The sequence below is a fragment of the Aspergillus nomiae genome (genome assembly GCF_001204775.2).
Source record: "Aspergillus nomiae NRRL 13137 chromosome Unknown contig00052, whole genome shotgun sequence".
NCBI classification, from domain to species: Eukaryota; Fungi; Ascomycota; class Eurotiomycetes; order Eurotiales; family Aspergillaceae; genus Aspergillus; species Aspergillus nomiae.
In genome coordinates, this window is record NW_015378107.1 from 13,744 (window position 1) to 33,869 (window position 20,126).

The window sequence follows — 20,126 nt, forward strand, 5'->3', positions numbered from 1 at the left end:
TGCTTCGTGTTGGGCATAGTTATCTTTCACCCTCTAATGTTGTTATTTTGCCACCATATCATTGTATGTCTGCAAGAAGTACCGTATCCCACGGCGTAAATCCACGGTGTCTAAGGCCAGTGTATATAGGATTCATGGTCAGTTCCAAAACCAAAGAATTGTCCTTCTGGAAACTACCTAAGTTCACCACCAAAGAGCAGAAACAAAGTACATATAGGACTTGTCCTGATAATCGAAGTTCCAAGCTATACAAGATGCACTAGACAGATGCCAGCCCAAGGCTGTACCAACCGTCCATGCCAACAATTTCCATGTACTTGCAATGGACTTGGAAGCCCTTGATGGCGCTCAGCACATCGGCGCCTGCTGGTACTAGGGCTCCTTTCGAGAAGTAGGGGTAATTACTCTCCGGTAGTTAGTTACCCTTCCCCATGGTTAGACTGCAACCAGGTAACTTCCACAAAGAAGCAGTCTTTCCCCGTGGAAGACCAACCACCAGACGATGGGATGCAGAATAACCCGAATGTAGATTCCACGAGAGAGATGGAATACATAAATGTCACCAGTTGGGTTTCCAATCGAGCCATGGGAACCAAACTTGAGCACTCGGTAATTGGGGATGTCTCCCCTTGCATGCGTAGGCTCTGGTAGGCATGAAGCGAAGCCCTCGGGTATAAATAGGGCATTGGTACCGTTGGACTTGCATTCTACCAGGCAGTCATTCCCAGTTTTTAATTGATATCTTGCTTGTTCTTTTATCAAACTACAACTGAGAAAGGTCCTCGACAGAATGAGCTCGCAGATTTCAGAGTTCAACCCTAAGAAGCAAAAAGTAGTGGTATACGCACAATACTGGGTTCCTGGTCTTGTCGGTGGAGACAAGAGTTTGAATGAGGCTAAGGAAGATGACAAGGAAGTGTTCTCAGTGCTGGAGGGCTTTTTCAGGGGACTGATGATCGGAGAAGGAGAGGTCACCATTTCTGGACGGAATAATAATGGTAAAGTCGACTACTTCTGTGTGAAAATGGGCGAATATGAGAGAGGGTCGATGCCCACGGTTGAGCAAGCGAAGGAGAGGGTGTATTCGATAATTCAAGAGTTGTTGAATTCATCGAGACGTGTGGACGACATTGAGATGTATTACCGGAGGGGTATTTTTTGAGTAAATAGCTCAATGATACCATTCCGCCTGGGGCTGCCTCGTTTGGATGAGTGTTTATAAATACATTTGGGGTTGATTAGACTGGAAATCGAAATGAAATGGTTGATCTCACGCTTTTGGAAGCATAACTACATAGTGTCCATATTGATTAGTATAGGCTATGATGATGTGGTTCTCTACCAGGAAGATCTTCAAGTGCCTTGTTAAACATACCGTGTATGTCATGTAGGTTGAATTGCTGAGTTTTCCGCCGGGGACGACTCAGAAACAAAAGAGGATGGTCCGTCGAGATCGAAGCTGAAATCAGACGTCCTCTTGGTAAAGGACAAGGACGGTACGTTGAAGCACAGTACCTTTGGCAACTGAGACAGATATCAGCTCAAAGAGTCTCTTCCTGTCGATATGATCTTCTCATAGCATCATTCCACCCACTCGTCGCATGTGGAAAACTCTCATTGACAACGTGTCTGTATCACCCACCGTCGGACTCTACCAGATTTCCCGGGATGATCTCGTGACAGGGCTTCTACTGGTATCTGTTGCATCGTCGTCATACTCAGACAAAAGGGATTTGCCCCATGTTGGACATAGACTATGGTATCGCCACTTCGATTTCCCTGGTCTTCTATAGATGTAAACGTCAAAGGCTTTCCTTTCTAAGTAGGGATGAGTTGCATAGGCCTATGGATACCCTAGTTCATTCATTTATCCATGAGTCTTGTCTTTAGTATTCCTCACACTGAATAGAAGCCGTGCTCATGGGTTTTACAAGGGTGATTCCCTTACCCACAATGAATTTGAAAGTCCCACAGACGATCCTCCTGTACCCTGTCATAGCACCTGGTGTCCTGCTGACAGCCTAGTATTTGCTTTGTCCCAGACCAGTTATCTTACGGGGTTTTCAGCATTCACGATCAACATATAACCGCGCCTTGAGTAACTTCCGATGCGAAGGCATTGTGCATCGCGAAGACCACACGGCATCTGCCGCTTCAAAGGAAAGAGGCAAAAAGACAAAGGAATGAAGATAGGACTTATACTATGCACATTATTAGTCACACAAGCTGCGTACATACTCTGCCATCAGCATTGTTAAGAGTATTCATCGGTGTGCTGGAATGTATCCAGTGTACCAAGCAAAACATCCAAGTTCGAAGACAAGAAATCTTACAAGCCCTAATTGTATTCGACTACAAAATAGCCTCCAGATCCCTGGATATCGGAATATGGTGAACTACTTGCAAGTCATCTGCCGGCGACTAGAGCATCTTAGATGGTACTTTCCTTGCGGATTTGATCGTTGTGCTTGTTTCCTGCATTGGAGGTTTCACCCACAAGGATTACTCCGCTCTGATTGTTAACGTCTGTCCTGCAACCTCATGGAATCAACCCTTACCCTATAGATTGTCAGGAGGTCACCCTCTACGTATGCAAGACAAGACCGGTAATAACAAAATCAATGATATATAAAGCCGATGGACGTCGCAGGTCGATGGCAGAAGCGATTATCAGGACTCAGTTGGAAAACCCGCAAAGAAACACACATCCTTCTCTGTTTCCTTGAATGGGCATTCCTCGAAATACGTCTGAGATTGTTTCAGACAACTAGGAAGAAAATCGGAACGATTATTTTGGGTCCCATGAACTATCCCTGATACCTTGGAAGAAGATTCTCCTGTAGAAGCCCAGTCCCAAGAGTCCACTTTTGGAGTATAAAGTCTCCATCCAGGACTTCGGAGGCCTATGATAATAAGCCAGCGCCCTGGTTCCTAGATTCTGATATTCGTTCTTGCTTCTTTTCTATACGTTTCTACTGGCCTCCCGAACACATTTCAGATCTACCACAAGAAGACTCACTCAGAATGTCCGTGCCAATAGACCCCGAAAGTATGCATGATGCCGTATACTGGTGGGCCGAGATTGATATTTCAGGAGTCAACAGCAGCTTTGAGTACGACTTCGATCCTATAACGGATGGTGATGACCATAATAAAAAGACAAGATTCGCTGCCTTTACCAAGCAACATCTTCAGAATGATAGAATCAAGGTCAAGATCTCAGATACGGATAATAGAACTATAAAAATATGCTACTGCATTCGTATAGGTCCGTTCACGAAAGGTACGAAACCTACCGTTGAAAAGGGACGAGATATGATGCTGGCACATCTGGAAAAAGAGCTTCAGGCACCATCAGAGGCTCTAGACGCACTTGAAGCATACTGGCGCGAGATGCAGGCAAGGCGAGAGCGACTTGAGAAAGAACTTTCTGACCAACAACGACGCTCGTATCGCGAAGCCACCCCTGTACCCCCTGGAACACCTCGACTTGGGTATAATAATGATGATGATATCCCGGAGGAGAGGGTGGAGCCGAGTAGATACTGGGGATGAGAAGAGCCAACCTTTTGTCTGGAATAGTGAGATATGCTGGCATTTTGGTGAAAAATGGGGATGTAGAGAGGCATCTTGCCTCGTCTTTGTCTAGTCTATAGTTTTGTTTTGGAATCATGAGGAAAATTTCTTTATACTACGGAGTAAATAGTATCTGTCACCTCCTTTATCTCTGTAAGTGTAATGCATGTTCTTTATAAAATTGAGTAGCTGGTATCATGGCAAATACCAGAGAGCCCCGGCCTCGTTACAAGTTACTCTATCTGCATAGGCATATACCTAAAAGCCTCTGGGCGTGTTTTAACATTCAAGGGAAACCTCGAGACAGCTTTGTATTTTGCATGCCCTGAATAAGATGCTTGGATATAGTACAAGGAATTTGCCGTATTGACAGTCATCTTCAAACGCTTTATAAAGAACAGAGGTTCCTTATTCTTGTGAACGGCTATTATAACTACCTTACACTTCCACTACTAACCACCTAAGAGGAATACGCTGAACAAACCCCAGAAGACACTTCCATCAAAACACACCTAGAATGGATTACCAAGAGAGAGAACTCGAGAAGCAATACTTTGCTGAGGTCAGCCTCACAGCCACCTATCGGGGGCAGAGACTCGTTGACTACGACACGCAGCTTGATGGTGATGACCTTGACAAGACGCAGAGAGTCGCAGCTATTGTCAGGGACTCTATCAAAGTAGGGATTCTCCCCGTGAAAGTTACAGAAAAGCACAGGAATGAACACTACAAAGCTCCTGGCTACATATTCTCGAAGAGAATGTATGTTCGTCAGAGACCAACTCAACAAGCGGCTAAAGAAACCATGTTGGCCCACCTTAAGGACCTCATATCAGAGTCAGAGCCCAGAAGGGAGCCTCGGGCAGAACGTCGTATTCCTCGTAGGTCTCGAATTGACGCCAGATATACTTCTATACCGCATCGGAGTACGCGCAATGCGGATGATTGGTTTACAAGCGAACTCCCGTGGAATACCTTGAGGATATCAGAGCGAGATACCAGAAGGGAACCGCGGGCAGAACTCCCTACTCTTGGTAGGCCTCAAAGCGACGACAGACATACTTCTATATCCCATCAGAGTGCGCACAATAAGGATGATTGGTTTGAAAACGAACTTGATTGGCGCAACAGTGGCCAGTAATCTGGTTTGAACTGGTTTTCTTTTTTCTTTTTGCTATCCTTGATACGAGTCTTTGTTTTGGAGTGATCCTTTGGAGTACTGCATGGCTAGACCGAGAGACAAAACTATCAAACGCATGAACTGTGCTAGATACCTTTCAATTTCTTAGTATCTTATACTATTAGGATGCTTCTGTATCATTGCCCAAGTATGGAAGTGTAGTTTGGATTTGAGTGTTCTGCCAAATTTGCTTAATTGAGAATCCCTTGCAGAGTCATATCAAAGAATACCCATTTCTACATAGGGTTAACAAGGCATAGTCTGACAGTATGTACCTGGTGTTCGCTACACTTAACGTTGACAAAGGAATAGTGTAGAGCTTATATTCATATATGTCTCCAAGTATAACTCCCCTCTTGTTGATAGGAGGGAAAATACTGGACACTATGAACTAGACAGGTACTACCCAAGGCTAGTATATGTACACAGTATATCGGTTTTTGAGTACCGGAGTAAGCCCACTCGTCTTTCTCCCATGGATAGCCAGCGGATGGCTTTTACCCCCCTGGATAGTGCCATGAAACATCTAGATGGGGTTACACAACGCTTGACTCTTGAGGGTTAGGGTCAGCATTGGCGAAGATCAGCTCACATGACCAGGAATATTCCACCGTCTACGTTACTCGCCAGGAGGTGGAATGGGTTTTGTTGACTATGGAAGGGGCTTGATTCCTCGGAACTGTGCTGCACCACTACTCATCCTTCTGGACTCTGATATCTAGTTCTTTGGAGAGGGACCGAAAGTTCACTATCAAAACCTGTCAAGACACTTGTACCAATGGCTAGCGAAGGATCCGACGATGAGGTTTGCTGGTATGTTGAGGTCAGAGACCGGGGTTTTGTTTGGGATGAGACATGTTTCGACCCGGGTGATATACAAGACACTCTTTTTCAGCGGACTCTGGCTCAATGGATGTCTGGATTGAAATATGGAAGTTTGAAGGCGAAGCTCACGACAAAGAACAATGACGGTCAGGATGGTGTCATCTCCACGTGCATGGATGAGAAATATCCCCCAGGTCAGGCGCCAGGCGAAGAGGCGAGAAAGAAGGGAGTGGAGAAATTGGTAAGAGAAATGGAAAAGTTGTTTAAAGGAGTATGAAGAATCATGGCGCTTTCCTCGATTTCGGAATATGTGTACTGCTGAAGGGTCAGCGGCATTTATCTCTATTTTTTTTCTTTCTTTCGTTTTTGGAAGAAATGGACTTGTCTTGTACTGGGGCAATTCGCCTTTAGTTTATAGATTGTCTAATGCGTATGGAACGAGGAAATGGAATATCTCTATCTCTTTTCTACCTTGACTGAAGGTAATATCTTCTACTATAAATCAGATCTGTGTAGAAGAACTGTTTGGCGTGAATGGCAATTTCCATTGTTATATTTACCCTGGTATTGTATTCTGGCTCTGTTAACTTCCTATTGTTTAGGAAGATCCCGCTCATGAGAATAATCTTGAAACACGTTTATGTAAGTTCCATAATCAAATGTACCATTTTTCTCTTTCTTTCTTTCTTTATTTCCTCCCTTCTTGAGACAGGAATCCCAGGAAAATCATACAGCTGCGGGAGAAGCCAGATAGTAAGGTTGATACTACCATGCTTTACTCCGAAGCAACTACACAGACGCTTCAATTATCCGAAGAGTAGTATAGATCACCCATAAGATGTCGGTGGAATGACCCGAGCCTTCATTAACACAAGACTACAGTATAGGAAACTCCGCCGCTAGTTTCGAAAGCAAAAGGTATTGTTTATCATATAAAACCAGGCCTTTATTCCCTACTTCATTATATTGTCATTAAGAATCTCTTTGAACACCACTTGGGCAACCAATCACAAATGTTATACATACTATCATGGGTGTCAAACCGGGACTTGAGAACCTCGACACAAGAAAGGCATATGTGCAGGTTCAAGCCGACATTTGTGATGGCCGGGAATGGAATGTTGGAATCCCGCGATACGAGGCTCATGGTTTACGCTTCAAGAAGAACTTCCTTAGACGATGCCTGGAAATTATCGATGGAACTTATACTGTGGACTACGTTGCCATCACAATCGTGTATGAAGATAATAGCAAGCAGCACGACGATATCCTCTCTTGTCTCCTGGGTGAGAGACCAGTGGATGAGATATCAGTCGATGATGATGCGAAGCGCAAACTACGCTCGAGGATACAAGAAGAGCTGAATAAGATGGCTTAAAGCTTGATATGTTACAAAGCAAACAGCAGAAAGGCTGAATCCTTGGGCAGATTGGACGTTCGGGTACATGTATTAGGTTGTTGGCAAATGCTATGCGCAGTATGTTAGTCTACAAGGATAATATCAAAGACGTTGCCTGAGGCACTTGCGGTGAAGTTATGGAGGGACCTGAGAGTCGCTTGTACTAGTTTCTGAGCAATAGAGAAATTAAACACTACGTTGCGAGATTTGAGCTACCAAACTATCTGTACCGAAAGTGTGATAAATGTCATTCGGCTGATGGCGACACGGGGAAGCACAGCTTTGTTCGTAGTATATCGGTAATCTCTATCTAGGTCTCCTGGTTGTATATCCGCTACAATGTTAAGAGGTAGAGCAGTATCGAAATATTGAAGTATGTGCAACTCAGCTTCCGACAAGAATGGAAAAGTGATCTATGTAAAACTAGCGAGACTGTCTCTGCAAATATAACAATATGATACACTCCACGTTGAACCCCAAACTCAGTTGTATCTCTGCCACAACATCACGGACCTTTCCTTGTTTCACGATTGACAATGCATTATCTCGGGAGATGAACCGAGTGTATCCAGGTACAACCTCGTTGCGTATCCCGAGAGTACTAACTCGAACGTTGTGTAGTCATTAACTGGCCCCGGCAGATCGATCTCTTTGTTGCGGCTCATTGTTGAGGATGGTTTTTGGAGACAAGGGGTTTGTTACTCTATAAATTATAAAGGTAACTCAGGCTTCTAAGCTTACTACTATAGATAACGGACTCTGTTTGTTCAAGTATGCTCATAATCTTTATACTAATAACATTTCCCTAACTATTTCAGTCTACTGGGATGGACACCTACCACTACCTCGAGTTACCTTATACAACATGGATGCACCATAGGAGCACGGGACCAACAGGCTGACACACTACTGATGACAATTCATCGAAGATGATAGGTACAGTTTGCTGCTGGGCAGGCTTTGCGGCCATCAGTTCGCAGACCATAAACAAGCTAGCTTAAGGTTGGAGCGTGAGATATACGATGCCATTGCTACGCACCACTCCGATGACTGGAGGTATGTCCCTTCGGCCTTGGGGTTCCGGTGAACGGGCAAAATCTGCTATTTATGAGGGCTGGAATAAATCATGCTAAACGTGATCCTGAGTGAAATGCTCCTGAAGATATAACGAGAATAGTATACAGGAAGTCAGGTTTGTTTGCAAGAGCAAGAACTAAAACTATACAAGAATGTAGTCGGGGGCCTTGAACAGCGAGTGTAATTGATCTGATGATGTAGACAAGTGCATATTTATTCTTCTGAATTCGTGCAATATTTACGTTACTACATACATGAATCAAGGGAGTATCATAGCATAAACGTCCATCAAACCTCGTAAAGAAATTTCCATCATACCAAACACATTACCAAATCATGTTAATCCCACAACCGAAAAACCATCTATTTTGCGCCTCATTGCGTAAAATAAAGCACTACAGTCCGGCAAAACGTGCCCATCCAGCAGCCCGGATGGTTGGTTTCTCGTCTGTAGCCTTGTTCATGCCGCCTCGGCCTTCCTCCGCAACCTTCCCACTGACGTCTCGTCTTCTTCCAACCCCAAGCCCCGCAATGTAGTTACCGTATGATAGGGCTGATCCACCGCTGACATTAGAACCGAAATCAGCCCCAGAGTTGCTGACGACACGGCCCTTACGATCGCTCTCAACTGTCATAGGACTCTGAGGCGGAAGCATAAGCCCGTTTTCGTTGACATCGATCGCGTCATCATGCTGCTTCAGAGCGCCGTAGGTGCTCATCTTCTGGCTTCTGCGTTTCATAAGTTTGCTCTTCTTCCGCCCTAAGCCACGCGTGTCCTCATCGTGATTGCTGACATTCCGGGGAATACTGAGTCCAGTCTTGCTTTCAAGTTCACCGTAAAAACGACCGTTCTTCTCCGGGCTGTCAACAGGAGGTGGCGTAGCTGTTGGGTTGGGGGAGAGATTAGGGATATCCACGAGCGCCATACGGCCATTTTGCGTTGCATCAATAGATGTTTCATCAATGGCAGGCTGAGGGGTGGGTGGGTTCAGCGCTAAAGGATTGACGCGTAGTGACTCGGAAGACTCCCTAACCTCGTCATGGTCCTCGAAAATATGCATGCGATGGTCCCCGATATCTTCTTCGGCCTTGTCGTAGAACCTATCCCGTTGCGGACGATAATGATTCTCATCATCGTTTCCATAATATTCCTGTATGGGAACAGATTCATATTCGCCACGTACATCTTCTCGAATTGTCTCTTCAAGGTCCCATCCAATACGCTGATTGTTGAACCAATCCAAGGGTCCACTATTGCCAGAGGCTGGCGAGTTGGCTGTTCTGCTGTACGTAGAAGATGGGTCGCGGTGGAGGAGATTTTCTCTTTGGCCTTCTTCCACAGGTGAAGCGGATCGAGACGGGAACGCGATCCAGTTTTCCGAAGCTGGGCTCGCACACTGAGATCGGCTAGGGACATCTGGAGATCGTTCTCGTACTGGTGAAGCGTAGGAAATTCTGGTTGTAGGTCTTGTGAGAATGTCTGCGTCCTGGTCCGGAAGCTGGTACATCATGTGCTCTGTAGTGTCCGCTTGTTGCCCGAAAGGCATCAGTGGTACAGGAAGTTCGTCGTGATCATAAGCCATGGTCATCTGGGATAACCTATTCTCCTTCGCATTTAACGGTGAGTTACTAGAACCGCCTTCGGATAATTTGGCCCTCGTGTGCATGAATGACATAGTACGAGGTGCTCCGATTAGCGTCTCGCCTGACATGGTGGAGTCTAAAGTAGAGCTGCTAGTATGTTTCTTGGTGATCTCGGACTTGTTTCGTTTGTGAGGACGGGCGGTCAGGTTATCTTCCAACGGATTCAGATCTGGAGGCAGACGGGTGATTTTGCGGAAAATAAGACCCAGAAAGACCGAAATCCCCAAAGAAATCAGATGCAATCCACCATTAATGACACTCAGCAAAAATGTGGCCTGTGCAATCTTGGTCGAGACCTCAAAGTCGGCACTGAGCAAAGTACTCCAATGGTATGCATTGTCAGTGTATTGATTGAAGCCTAAATATGCCGCAAACACGTAAAAAGGTACCAAGCCGAGGTCAAAGGTTCCAGAAAATAACATGTAGCTGGCTTGAGTCCCAGCAGGTCTTGTAATTGAGCGACAGAGGTGATAGATACCATAAAGAGTGTGTAGAATTGCCACAGCCGGCTTATCAAATGTTAGGGCAACGTTCAAGCAGGTTAAACTCGGTCTGTACTTACTCCGACACGGACAATCCATATAAGGGCCGCAGCAGCATTTTTGATAACAATAGCACAGAAAAGTGACCCAAGAGCTCCAGTCAGCTGTAAAATGCGCAGCCCAAGCTGTACCTTCCGCCCGCAGATCACCCTATTCTTAGTGTTTGGATTCATTGGAGTCCATTTGGACCTGCCATCAGGAATGTTACAGTACTTCAGGGTACCCATATCGTCAGTATGCAGACCTTACATATGAATATCGTGAATGCTTACAGAGTCCGGATGCCGATTAAAATTCACCAGTGGCCCCTTTGGCTTGGGCTTTGACGGTGGACGAGTCCAGCTCGCCTGTGTCACAGCCTTTGGGTTGAAAGGGCGGTCTGTCGGTCCACTAAAGCTGTACGCTGAAGGGTTGTAAAGGAATGGAGGCGACTCTCCCATTGCGGCGATGGAAGAATCTTTGACTTTGTGTTTATTAATACATCCACCCACGCGAGAGAGCGGGGAGATGAGCGCGTGGTAGACGCAATAACCTTAACAAAAAGAATGCTGGGGAAGATGAAGCATGTAGGAAACAAGAGACGGAACCATGGAACGATGGAATGTCAGAGGAGGAAAGTGTCCGAGAAGCTCGTGCGAGCTGACCCGTGCAAAAGCCCTTCTCTATCTACTCCGGATCGTCAACATCGCGATAGTCGGCGCGGCAACCGGCCCGATAAGGATCACGTGCACTGCCGTCATGGCCGTTTATCGATCTCGGGGAAAGTCAATCAGATCGATCAATTAATTGCGAACTCCACTGCGCATCCGTCTCAGGCACAATGAACCTCCAGCGTGTGCCTTACATCTGCTCGCAATGCACGGTGCAGATCAGCCGCTCTCCACTTCGTCGCTCGCCGCATTGTCTTTTGCCGCAGTCAGTATGGCAACGACGTCATAACAGTCAGTCTGTGCAGACTAATCAGCCATTTCGCGTTGCTGTTGTGGGGTCGGGTCCGGCTGGTTTCTATGCAGCCTATAGACTGCTGGCAAAAGTGGACGATGCTGTGGTAGATATGTACGAAAAGTTGCCCGTGCCCTTCGGCTGGTGCGGTATGGGGTAGCGCCAGACCATCCGGAAGTCAAGGTACGTTGTAACTAATTGTTCACGATTATTGTGCCCCACCCATCTCCCCATGTTACAGGTGGATCAATCTGACTGGTCCCTAGAATTGTGAGGAGAAATTTACTGAAGTTGCCTCATCTCCCCGGTTCAACTTCATTGGCAATATTGAACTCGGCGAGAATCTCCCTCTACAGGCGCTGAAGCCTCATTATGATGCTATCTTATTTTCATACGGAGCTCCAAAGGATAAGGAATTGGGTATTCCCGGAGAGAACGCCTGTCGAAATGTATACTCAGCTCGCGAATTTGTCGGATGGTACAACGGTCTTCCCGAGCACCGCGACCTAGCACCTGACCTGACAGCCGGTGAAGACGCAGTGATTATCGGCCAGGGCAACGTTGCGCTAGATGTAGCAAGAATCCTACTGTCAGATGTGGATGCCCTGCGCAAGACTGACATAACGGACTATGCTACCGAGCATTGGCCAAGAGCAAGATCAAGCGAGTTCACGTAGTTGGGCGTCGAGGGCCGATGCAGGTATGTTGGCGGAAACCGGATACACTATGTAGCGTAGCAGATTTATACTAACAATGTGTAGGCTGCATTCACAATCAAGGAGCTTCGTGAGTTGCTCCAGCTACCGGGTGTGTCGTTCGATCCAGTTCGTAAGGAATTATTCCCACCAGACGACGTCATGAATGCTCTCCCTAGAGCCCAGAAGCGACTCATCCAACTACTCGCAAAGGGATCCAGTAACGATCCCGCAACATCGACCAAATCCTGGTCTCTAGATTTCCTTCTCTCGCCAGAGTGCCTCAACTGGTCCCCAATCCATCCATATCGCCTGTCACACGTCAAATTCTCCCGCAATGAGTTAGACCCGACCAATCCATATATTCCTAGCGCCAAGGTGTCGCCCAAGCATCTTTCCAGCGGCAAGCGAGCGCAGGTCAACATTCCTGCTAATACATTCTTCCGAAGTGTTGGATACAAATCACTACCTTTGCCTGGACTGGAAGACCTGGGGATTCAGTTCGACACGAAGCGAGGTGTCATCCCCAACGACGGATTCGGCAGAGTCACTCGCCCCACGAATACGGGGGCTAACGAACAACTCCCTGATGGGTCAGTTATCTCACACCTACCGGGTCTCTACTGCGCTGGCTGGGTCAAGCGTGGACCCACCGGCGTTATTGCAACAACCATGACGGATGCATTTACGACGGCAGATGTGGTGGCGGCTGATTTGAGCAGCCACCGAGGCAAGGGGTCTCTTTTGAATGGCCCCGGTCACAGCACCGGTCTTGGCTGGGAGGGAGTACGTCCCGAGGCCGAGAAGCGTGGCTTGCGGGCAACAACCTGGCAGGATTGGCAGCGTATTGATGCTGCCGAACGCGAGCGGGGCCAGCAGATCGGTAAACCCCGTTCTAAATTCGGCAGAGTGGAAGAAATGCTGGAAGTTGCACAGTAAAGGATGCGTGTACACTATGATAGACTTCTAACACTATTCATATAGAACTACTACAATAGATCACGAAAAGATACCATCTCTACTTTCAGAATCAAATGCAACGTTCTTTAATTATGCTATCCCGCGTAATGCATTAGTGCTATATCACATGCTGAAATAGAGACATAAGAAGATAAAATTAGATACTTGGATCATGTAATTCATGATTCATCGTGACCACCCGTCAAAACAACCTCATTATTTAGGGAAGCCGCAGTTCGAGCGGGGGACTTCAGTGTAGTCCACATTGACTCTGCCCAACTGCTCGGCCAATCCGTTCGTCAGAGCGTTCATGGCCTGCAAGCCGATGTTGAAGCCACCGGGTGCCGCATCAACGGCAGTCACGTAGATGGACTGGTCGATGTTGCCGGCCGCGTAGTGGAGTTGGTAGCACTTCCCGCAGTTGGGGCTGTTCCAGCCGGGGATGGTAGGAGCGCCACCGATGTTGGGGAAGCCCGGGACGGAGCCGAAGGTACTGTAGCCCTGGGAGATGAGGCCGTACACACCGTCCGAGCAGGCAACAGTAGTCAGAGAGCTGCCGCTGACATCGTATTTTTGGTCGTAGGAGACGGAGACAGTAGCGGTGGTGGAAGCGTCGGTTGACTGCTCAACAGGTGCGGCTAAAGCCGAAGAGAAGAGGGCGAGGAGAGAGATAGCAGTGAAGGACTTCATTGTTCTGGTGGATGTTTTGAAAAAGTATCGTTTAAAGATGGCTTGGGAGGAAATGTTGTGGGGAGGCTTAAGGCTTCTGAGTCTTGGAGAGTGTAGTCGAGTTGCTTGGGATTGTAAATGCTCGTAGAGGGACTCCAAGGGGGTTTATATACCCAATTCCAGGGTATATCGAAGCATTAACAGGCGGTTGCCTCGCCACCGTCTCCGAGATACTACATTGCTATCGGGTATAGTTCGGTTACCATCACTGGAGACATCCCGATAGAACCTTCCTGGACATAGGTTTGAAACCGGAGCAATGGCAGAGAAGATGCGGCGGGGGAATACCCACGGGAGAGTGAGACAGTCTCCTCATCTGCTGATGGATTGATGGGAATTGATTCATGCGGTGGGCGGAGATCAATGCGGGGGTGCATTCACTGGGGGATTTTCCGCTTTCCGGGCCAGTCAGATGATGCCGGGTTGGACCCTAATTGAGACATACAGATACTAGGCCATAGCTTCAGGCGTCCGGTTTGGCTCCGCTTGTCCCGATCCGGGATGACACCGATGATCACTCCGTTGGCCACTTCTATTCATAGGTACCATTGACGGCGTGATACGGTCGAGTCATGCAACGCAACAAGCCAAGGAATTGAACATTCCTGTCTCGCATCGTCGGATCTATGGGCACGAAGTATACCCGACAACTCCGAGGAGTTGCACATGGTGAGATACCAGCCTTCCTCCCCGCCAGTGATGTCATGTCGGGCCCTGTTATGTGTGGATTATTGATTTAATATCTCCAATCAAGTTAAGAGCTCACTACTAAACCGTTAGTAGCGGGGTCGAAAGGCTTCGAGCGGTGAGATCTGATTCACCTGGATGGCATGAAGCCTTTTTTGTGCCAAGGAAACTGCCGGAAATAGCACTAGCACCGAGTCCATGGCAATGCATGACTTCAATATATTGAATATGGTATCCCTCCATAGCTAATTATATCTCCATTGCCTCAATCGTATCTGTGTGTCTCAAATATGCAGACTTGGGATGCCTGAAAACTGCAATGAGAAATCAACCATACCATTCAATATTCATTGAGGGCCTTGCATAAATTACCTCGGAACTTGGAAGTACGGCAATCCGTATGAGCTGTCGTTATGAGGCGTTTAGACAACGCTGTGGTACCACGTCAGATTTGGTGGGATTATATGGCAGCGTGACCTACTATGAAGAGTTGCATCAGACATGTTCGTCGACGGGGCTCCTAAACGGCCGGATTCGGCAATTCTATTGTGATTACCGTTGGACGGGCGGGAAAGGCCGACAAACCCAAGGCTCGAGAAGTCTAGCTATATAATTCCCTCCGCCCGGTATTGATCATTGCTATCCTGTCGAAGGAAGCATCCTCATTTCCCAGGTCCTGCTTTAGGATATGCCAAAAAGGGCACCCACAGTTTGTTTTCAAGGACCCGATCGATACAAGCCGTCGATACCAAGGTTTTTTAGTTAATATAAAGAACCATGGTCCGAACAACCGGTTAGAAGAAGATAGTATTGGATGTATGGTTGGAAAGAATCTCCGCCCTCACCGTCGTGCGATTTTGGTTTTTGGGACTAGAGTTTTATAAGCGGTTGATCCCCTGAAAATCTTTCAGTAATGAGCGCAACTCACAATGAACGACAATACATCCCTTTTAGACTCATAAGACTAAATCTCAACCTCATTCTATACTGCTTTTGGGGCGATACGATACTCTGGACACCTATCTTTAAAAACGTGATGCTTGCGGCAAGAAGGAAGGGCTGAATGCCTGCAGGAGAACTAATAAATATCCCCCCCATCAAAAAGTAAACTTTAGCATGGATATAGTAGGCTTAGTAGCCGTATCCGGAAAAGAAGCAACATGCCCATCCCATGATTGAACGTGACATACTAGAATTAAGTGACAATGATTGGCCTCAGGCTCCCAGGTTCTTGAAATTATTTGACCCCATGAAGATTCCTTAGCCCCTTCTTTCTTTCCTAGGGATATAGTCATCTACCGGGCCCAAATCAGCGTTCGTCATTGATTTAGGAGTAGTCATGATCGCACTCCATTAGACTGGGTACAGGTGGCATATGCTCTGTCATTCTGACTGCACTTTCAGAAGCGCTCGAGCCATCATGTATTGTATCGATTTTTGAAACTTTCTGGGGTATGACTGCTCTCCTGACAACCTACTTTTGACAGGACCTGGCTCTGCGTAGGGTTGTTGCCAATGTCGAACAGACCTTGCGAAACGTACCCACAGGGGTGAACGCATATTCACGAGGATGTCATTTCTGACTGCAGGTTTTGCCATATGGCCACCAAGTGTTCGTTCTGCGACAGTAGTTGCCCCTTAGAGGCTTTACACTACTCCGTATACTGTGATCTTCCTGATCCAAGTCATTGGGAATGCCGATCATGTACGAAAGCGTTTGCTCACTTTCCAGGCACCATACACCGTAGTTGGCTGACTGGGAAGGGCCCACTGACCCCAACTGTGGATCAGCATAAAGCAGGCTGTGTACGGAGTACTCCGAGCAAAACTATACCCGGCTAGTACCCACACTATGCTTTTAAGGGTTGTTCATCAGTACGAAGTACGTACCAAAACACGGCCAACCCTGGAACCATGAGGTGCCCCATATATCTACCGAGCCGAAGCCCTCTCTAGCCAAAGCTTGGGATAGAAAAGCTTTGAATGAGTAGCTTAGCCGGGACAACAAAATATTCCGAATTATGGGTCTGGAACCGTCTCCAAACCCAATACTAAGCGGTTATATACATTCATCCTCCCCCAAGGACTTACAGGCGCGGATACACGTTCCCCAACATTTCGTTACAAGAGATGAGCAATGACCACCCTCATTCGCATATTGCACTTGCTTAATAGCGAGGATGCTCAAACACACCTCACGAAACGGCAAAATGCTACACAGGAGCCTCTCGTGGGCGGGGATAGAGCGGGTTTTATTGCTATGGGGGTGATCGCACTTTGCTCTTTTATTTCAACTCTCTGTTTGCTAAGTTTCCTCACATACCGTTTCATCTTTTGGAAACGTTACTATAAACGTCCTCTTGCCGCCAACCAATACGTCGTGTTGATTTACAATCTCCTTCTGGTTGATATCCAACAAGCAACCGCCTTCTTGCTATGCCTCCACTGGGTCTCGCGTGGCTATGTCTACTATCCAAGTGCGGTCTGCGTTCTGCAAGGTTGGTGGATTCAGGTGGGTGACCCTGGAAGTGGGTTATTTATCATGGCAATTGCGATGCACACCGGTGCAGTTGTACTGAGAGGGCGGCAACTTCCACACCGGACTTTTGTGTGTTGCGTTGTAGCTCTATGGGCCTTCATTATCGTGCTAGGATTGATCCCTGTAGGGTTATTTGGTTCCAAAACTTTCGTCATCTCCGAGGCCGGCTGGGTAAGTTGGAACTCCTGACAAAGCAAGGGCAGTGGGAATACTTACAGTTTTAATTCTTAGTGCTGGCTTGGTCCGGAACACGAGACGGAACGTCTCTGGGCCCATTATCTATGGATCTTTCTCGCCGAATTCGGAACTGTCGTCTTCTACGGCATGTTATTCTTTCACCTACGACGTCGTATGAACCAGGCGGCGATGCTCCGTCAAGGACACCAAGAAAGTCTGAAACGACTCAACCGTGTCGTCATTTACATGGTTATTTACCCGATCGTATACCTGGTCTTATCCCTTCCACTGGCAGCAGGCCGTATGTCGACGGCCAGACACATTGTTCAAAGTAGAGCTTATTTCGCCGTGGCTGGGTCCTTAATGGCGTTGTCGGGGCTGGTTGACGTTGCTGTGTACGCGTTGACCCGGCGGCACTTGCTGCTGGATACGGAGATCAGCACATCGGATAAGATATATGCCTACTCCAATTCGAACGCGTACCAAACGCATATCACAACTACCACGAGAGAGAACAAGAAGGTGCGTGTGGGGTCTCGGTTACGCCGAGGTCTCCAGACACTCAATGACACGATAAACGACGGGGATTCCACTGAAGACCTGCGCAAGGGTGGCGACATGGAAATGGCCGACCTGGGCCATGGAGTGTACCAGGAGACAACGATCGAGATCTCGCACGAGCCAGCGGACCCAGTCGAATATCACGGAAACCAACGGAGTAGTGGATGATGTGGGCACCGGGCGGAGCTCCCATCTCCACTATGAAAAAATTTTATCATCCGTCCTGTCCTTTCATTACTTTTCTTTTTGTCTTCTGCCTTCGGGGCCCTTTTTTTCTTGTCCATTGTTTTCAACTCCCATTTCTTAATTAATTGGAATGATATTATTAATGATACCCCGGCATGTTTCTCTGTCTTTTGTTTCTTTTCGTCATGACCTTCTCCACTCGAATGCACGTAACCATTTGTATAAATCCGTCATACGATGTCTAGTACCGGGCCGAATTTTCGGCAAACGGTTCCATCTCATTTTATCCGGCAAGCTGATCTGCACCACCACTCTCCACTTTGGGCAAAGCTTGAACATTCTGTTGAGTCCACTCTGTCGGATCGCACCCGACACACCACGGCCTAAACGCGAAAGGGGTCTTTGAAGTTTGGTAGCGCCTATTGCCGACCTATACGGAGTAAGTTGCGCATGAATGACAATCCATATGAATGGTAGACTCAATCGTCGAAGGCGAAAGACGGGATGGGATACACACTAGTCAAGTTCCCCATCTGGCCGGGCTGATCAACATGGATGTGCAACCTACCTAATTGACCTTCCGAATGGGGCTATTTCTTCTCCTGAAACGCACCGGCAGTTCTCTCCGGCTGCATAAAAAATCTCGGTGACTCGGAGTCTCTGTCCATTGTACCCCGGTTATGGGCGTGCATGGGGTAGACCATAGCAGCCATTCCTCATCCAACTTAGAAGTCAAGAGTGTGAGTAAAATGTAAACAAAACTGCTTGCGCTAACGCAAGCCATACCACCGTCTCCAAATAGCCTTCCGTGTTTAAATCGTCTCTTGGCCGTCCCTTCATCCGAGTTGATCATGGACCGAGGATACCTAGGTAGGTGAACATGGGACCCGATAGGGAAAGCCTAGAGTGCCCTGTGATGTCGATCCAATTAGTACACTGCATTGACTTGCCGAGGGACCTAGGTCTTTGCCCGACGCATGCCTCCTTCTCCAAGTCCATACAAGTTGATACAACTCTTCCACATAAACTCCGAGCAGTCTCCAAATACTCGGTGATGCACATGGATTAATATCCTGCCGACGCCAATTAAACTCCGTTTGGAATCAATACGAGATTCTCCGTGCGACCCTCTCCCCCTTTCACCCTTCTCCAATTGATGGATACCGTGGCTCTAGTCTAAGTTTTTAAGGTCCTAGTCGGAATACCCCTGGACTTCCAGAACATCTCTAACTTATCCTAGGCTAGAATACGGAGTACGTACTTCTTCGCATCTCTCCCTAGGTTCCCGACTAGGTAATGTTAGCGATGCAATGCGAACGAGGCAAATAGGAACCTCGGCTGTCGACCCACCAAGTAATACTCCGTAAGTAATAAGCGGACGACTAACTAACTAAACTACGCATGAATGAAGACGGTGGGTTCAATTTAGACTTCTGATATGCTGCCTCTAGTCGCGAAGCCATCATTCGTATTAGATGGGGCTCGGCGAAGCGTTATGGGGCTATACGGGAAAGCCCAACTTTCGGACAGGTATTCTTAGAAATCAATGGTATGAGTGGTTTATTGGCGGGTTTTTTGTCTTTTCTTTGACTAACGAGGATACTGGTCTGTTTAATTAATTGTTGTCAAAAATGTCTACTGAATACAATCACGCCAGCAGTTTGCTTTGTTTCTGAGCTAACTCGTCTGAGCTCGCGGGATATACCCTTCTTGCGACTTGATCGACAACAATTATCTTCTCAATGACTAACAGATGATGCCTCTGTGGAAGAAAAAGCGAGCTTCACCGCAAGGATTTTTGAGGATTTGAATTGGCCCCAGTTCTATATAGAGTTTGAGACTTGCGCTTCGCTTTTTTTTGAGCCCAGTTCCATGGAATCTTTGGGCCAGACAACTCCACTTACGGCTATTAAGTACTACACACTGCACAGTTGTAGCACTCCCCATAGATTTCCTATCGGCCGATTATTCTTTCCTCACCGGGATTCTCAAGGACTACGATGTCACTATATTACCATTCTTTGTAAACCGCTGAGATCGCCATTGATCGTGCGGATCGCTGCTAGTCGCTCGATGTGGGCAACTTTTACTATCAGTATCGCTGTGATGTATCACCGTTCTAGTTTGGATGAGGAATGGTGTCTCCAAAGGATTCTACTAAACCGAATCACCACAATGCCGTTCAATTCTGACACATGACGACAACTATCAAGTCTCCTTTGTCTCAAAGATATGATCCACCACTTGATCTACCACACTGCGAAAATCCTGCTTTGCGAGGATGATACCTCGCACATGCGACTTGCTCGTCAGTGAGAACGACTCGCTCGGGGCTCTGTAGATCTTGATTCACAGATTATTAGCCACCGAGCAAATCATCAATCAATGACGTCTAGCTTCACAGGGA

General features: G+C 47.2%; 7 protein-coding genes across 7 annotated transcripts; 5 read left to right on the forward strand and 2 right to left on the reverse strand.

Annotated features, from left to right (window-relative positions):
* Positions 1–790: 790 nt before the first annotated feature.
* ANOM_003471 (uncharacterized protein) lies at positions 791–1,162 on the forward strand (the record flags this gene model as incomplete). Its single annotated transcript, XM_015548728.1, has 1 exon — positions 791–1,162. One exon carries the CDS (start codon positions 791–793, stop codon positions 1,160–1,162), a length of 372 nt encoding a protein of 123 aa, XP_015409374.1.
* Positions 1,163–3,024: 1,862 nt separating this feature from the next.
* Positions 3,025–3,555, forward strand: ANOM_003472 (uncharacterized protein; the record flags this gene model as incomplete). The annotated part of the gene is made up of 1 exon (XM_015548729.1): positions 3,025–3,555. One exon carries the CDS (start codon positions 3,025–3,027, stop codon positions 3,553–3,555), a length of 531 nt encoding a protein of 176 aa, XP_015409373.1.
* Positions 3,556–4,093: 538 nt separating this feature from the next.
* ANOM_003473 (uncharacterized protein) lies at positions 4,094–4,717 on the forward strand (the record flags this gene model as incomplete). Its single annotated transcript, XM_015548730.1, has 1 exon — positions 4,094–4,717. One exon carries the CDS (start codon positions 4,094–4,096, stop codon positions 4,715–4,717), a length of 624 nt encoding a protein of 207 aa, XP_015409372.1.
* Positions 4,718–8,452: 3,735 nt separating this feature from the next.
* ANOM_003474 (uncharacterized protein) lies at positions 8,453–10,683 on the reverse strand (the record flags this gene model as incomplete). Its single annotated transcript, XM_015548731.1, has 3 exons — positions 8,453–10,210; positions 10,264–10,455; positions 10,516–10,683. 3 exons carry the CDS (start codon positions 10,681–10,683, stop codon positions 8,453–8,455), a joined length of 2,118 nt encoding a protein of 705 aa, XP_015409379.1.
* Positions 10,684–11,063: 380 nt separating this feature from the next.
* On the forward strand, positions 11,064–12,819 carry ANOM_003475 (NADPH-adrenodoxin reductase; the record flags this gene model as incomplete). Its single annotated transcript, XM_015548732.1, has 4 exons — positions 11,064–11,291; positions 11,452–11,781; positions 11,838–11,885; positions 11,947–12,819. The coding sequence occupies 4 exons, from the start codon at positions 11,064–11,066 to the stop codon at positions 12,817–12,819; spliced, it is 1,479 nt and encodes a 492-aa protein (XP_015409378.1).
* Positions 12,820–13,056: 237 nt separating this feature from the next.
* aspf13 (allergenic cerato-platanin Asp F13) lies at positions 13,057–13,530 on the reverse strand (the record flags this gene model as incomplete). The annotated part of the gene is made up of 1 exon (XM_015548733.1): positions 13,057–13,530. The coding sequence occupies one exon, from the start codon at positions 13,528–13,530 to the stop codon at positions 13,057–13,059; it is 474 nt and encodes a 157-aa protein (XP_015409377.1).
* A 2,863-nt stretch (positions 13,531–16,393) lies between these two features.
* gprD lies at positions 16,394–17,701 on the forward strand (the record flags this gene model as incomplete). The annotated part of the gene is made up of 2 exons (XM_015548734.1): positions 16,394–16,966; positions 17,027–17,701. 2 exons carry the CDS (start codon positions 16,394–16,396, stop codon positions 17,699–17,701), a joined length of 1,248 nt encoding a protein of 415 aa, XP_015409376.1.
* Between the last annotated feature and the right edge of the window lie 2,425 nt (positions 17,702–20,126).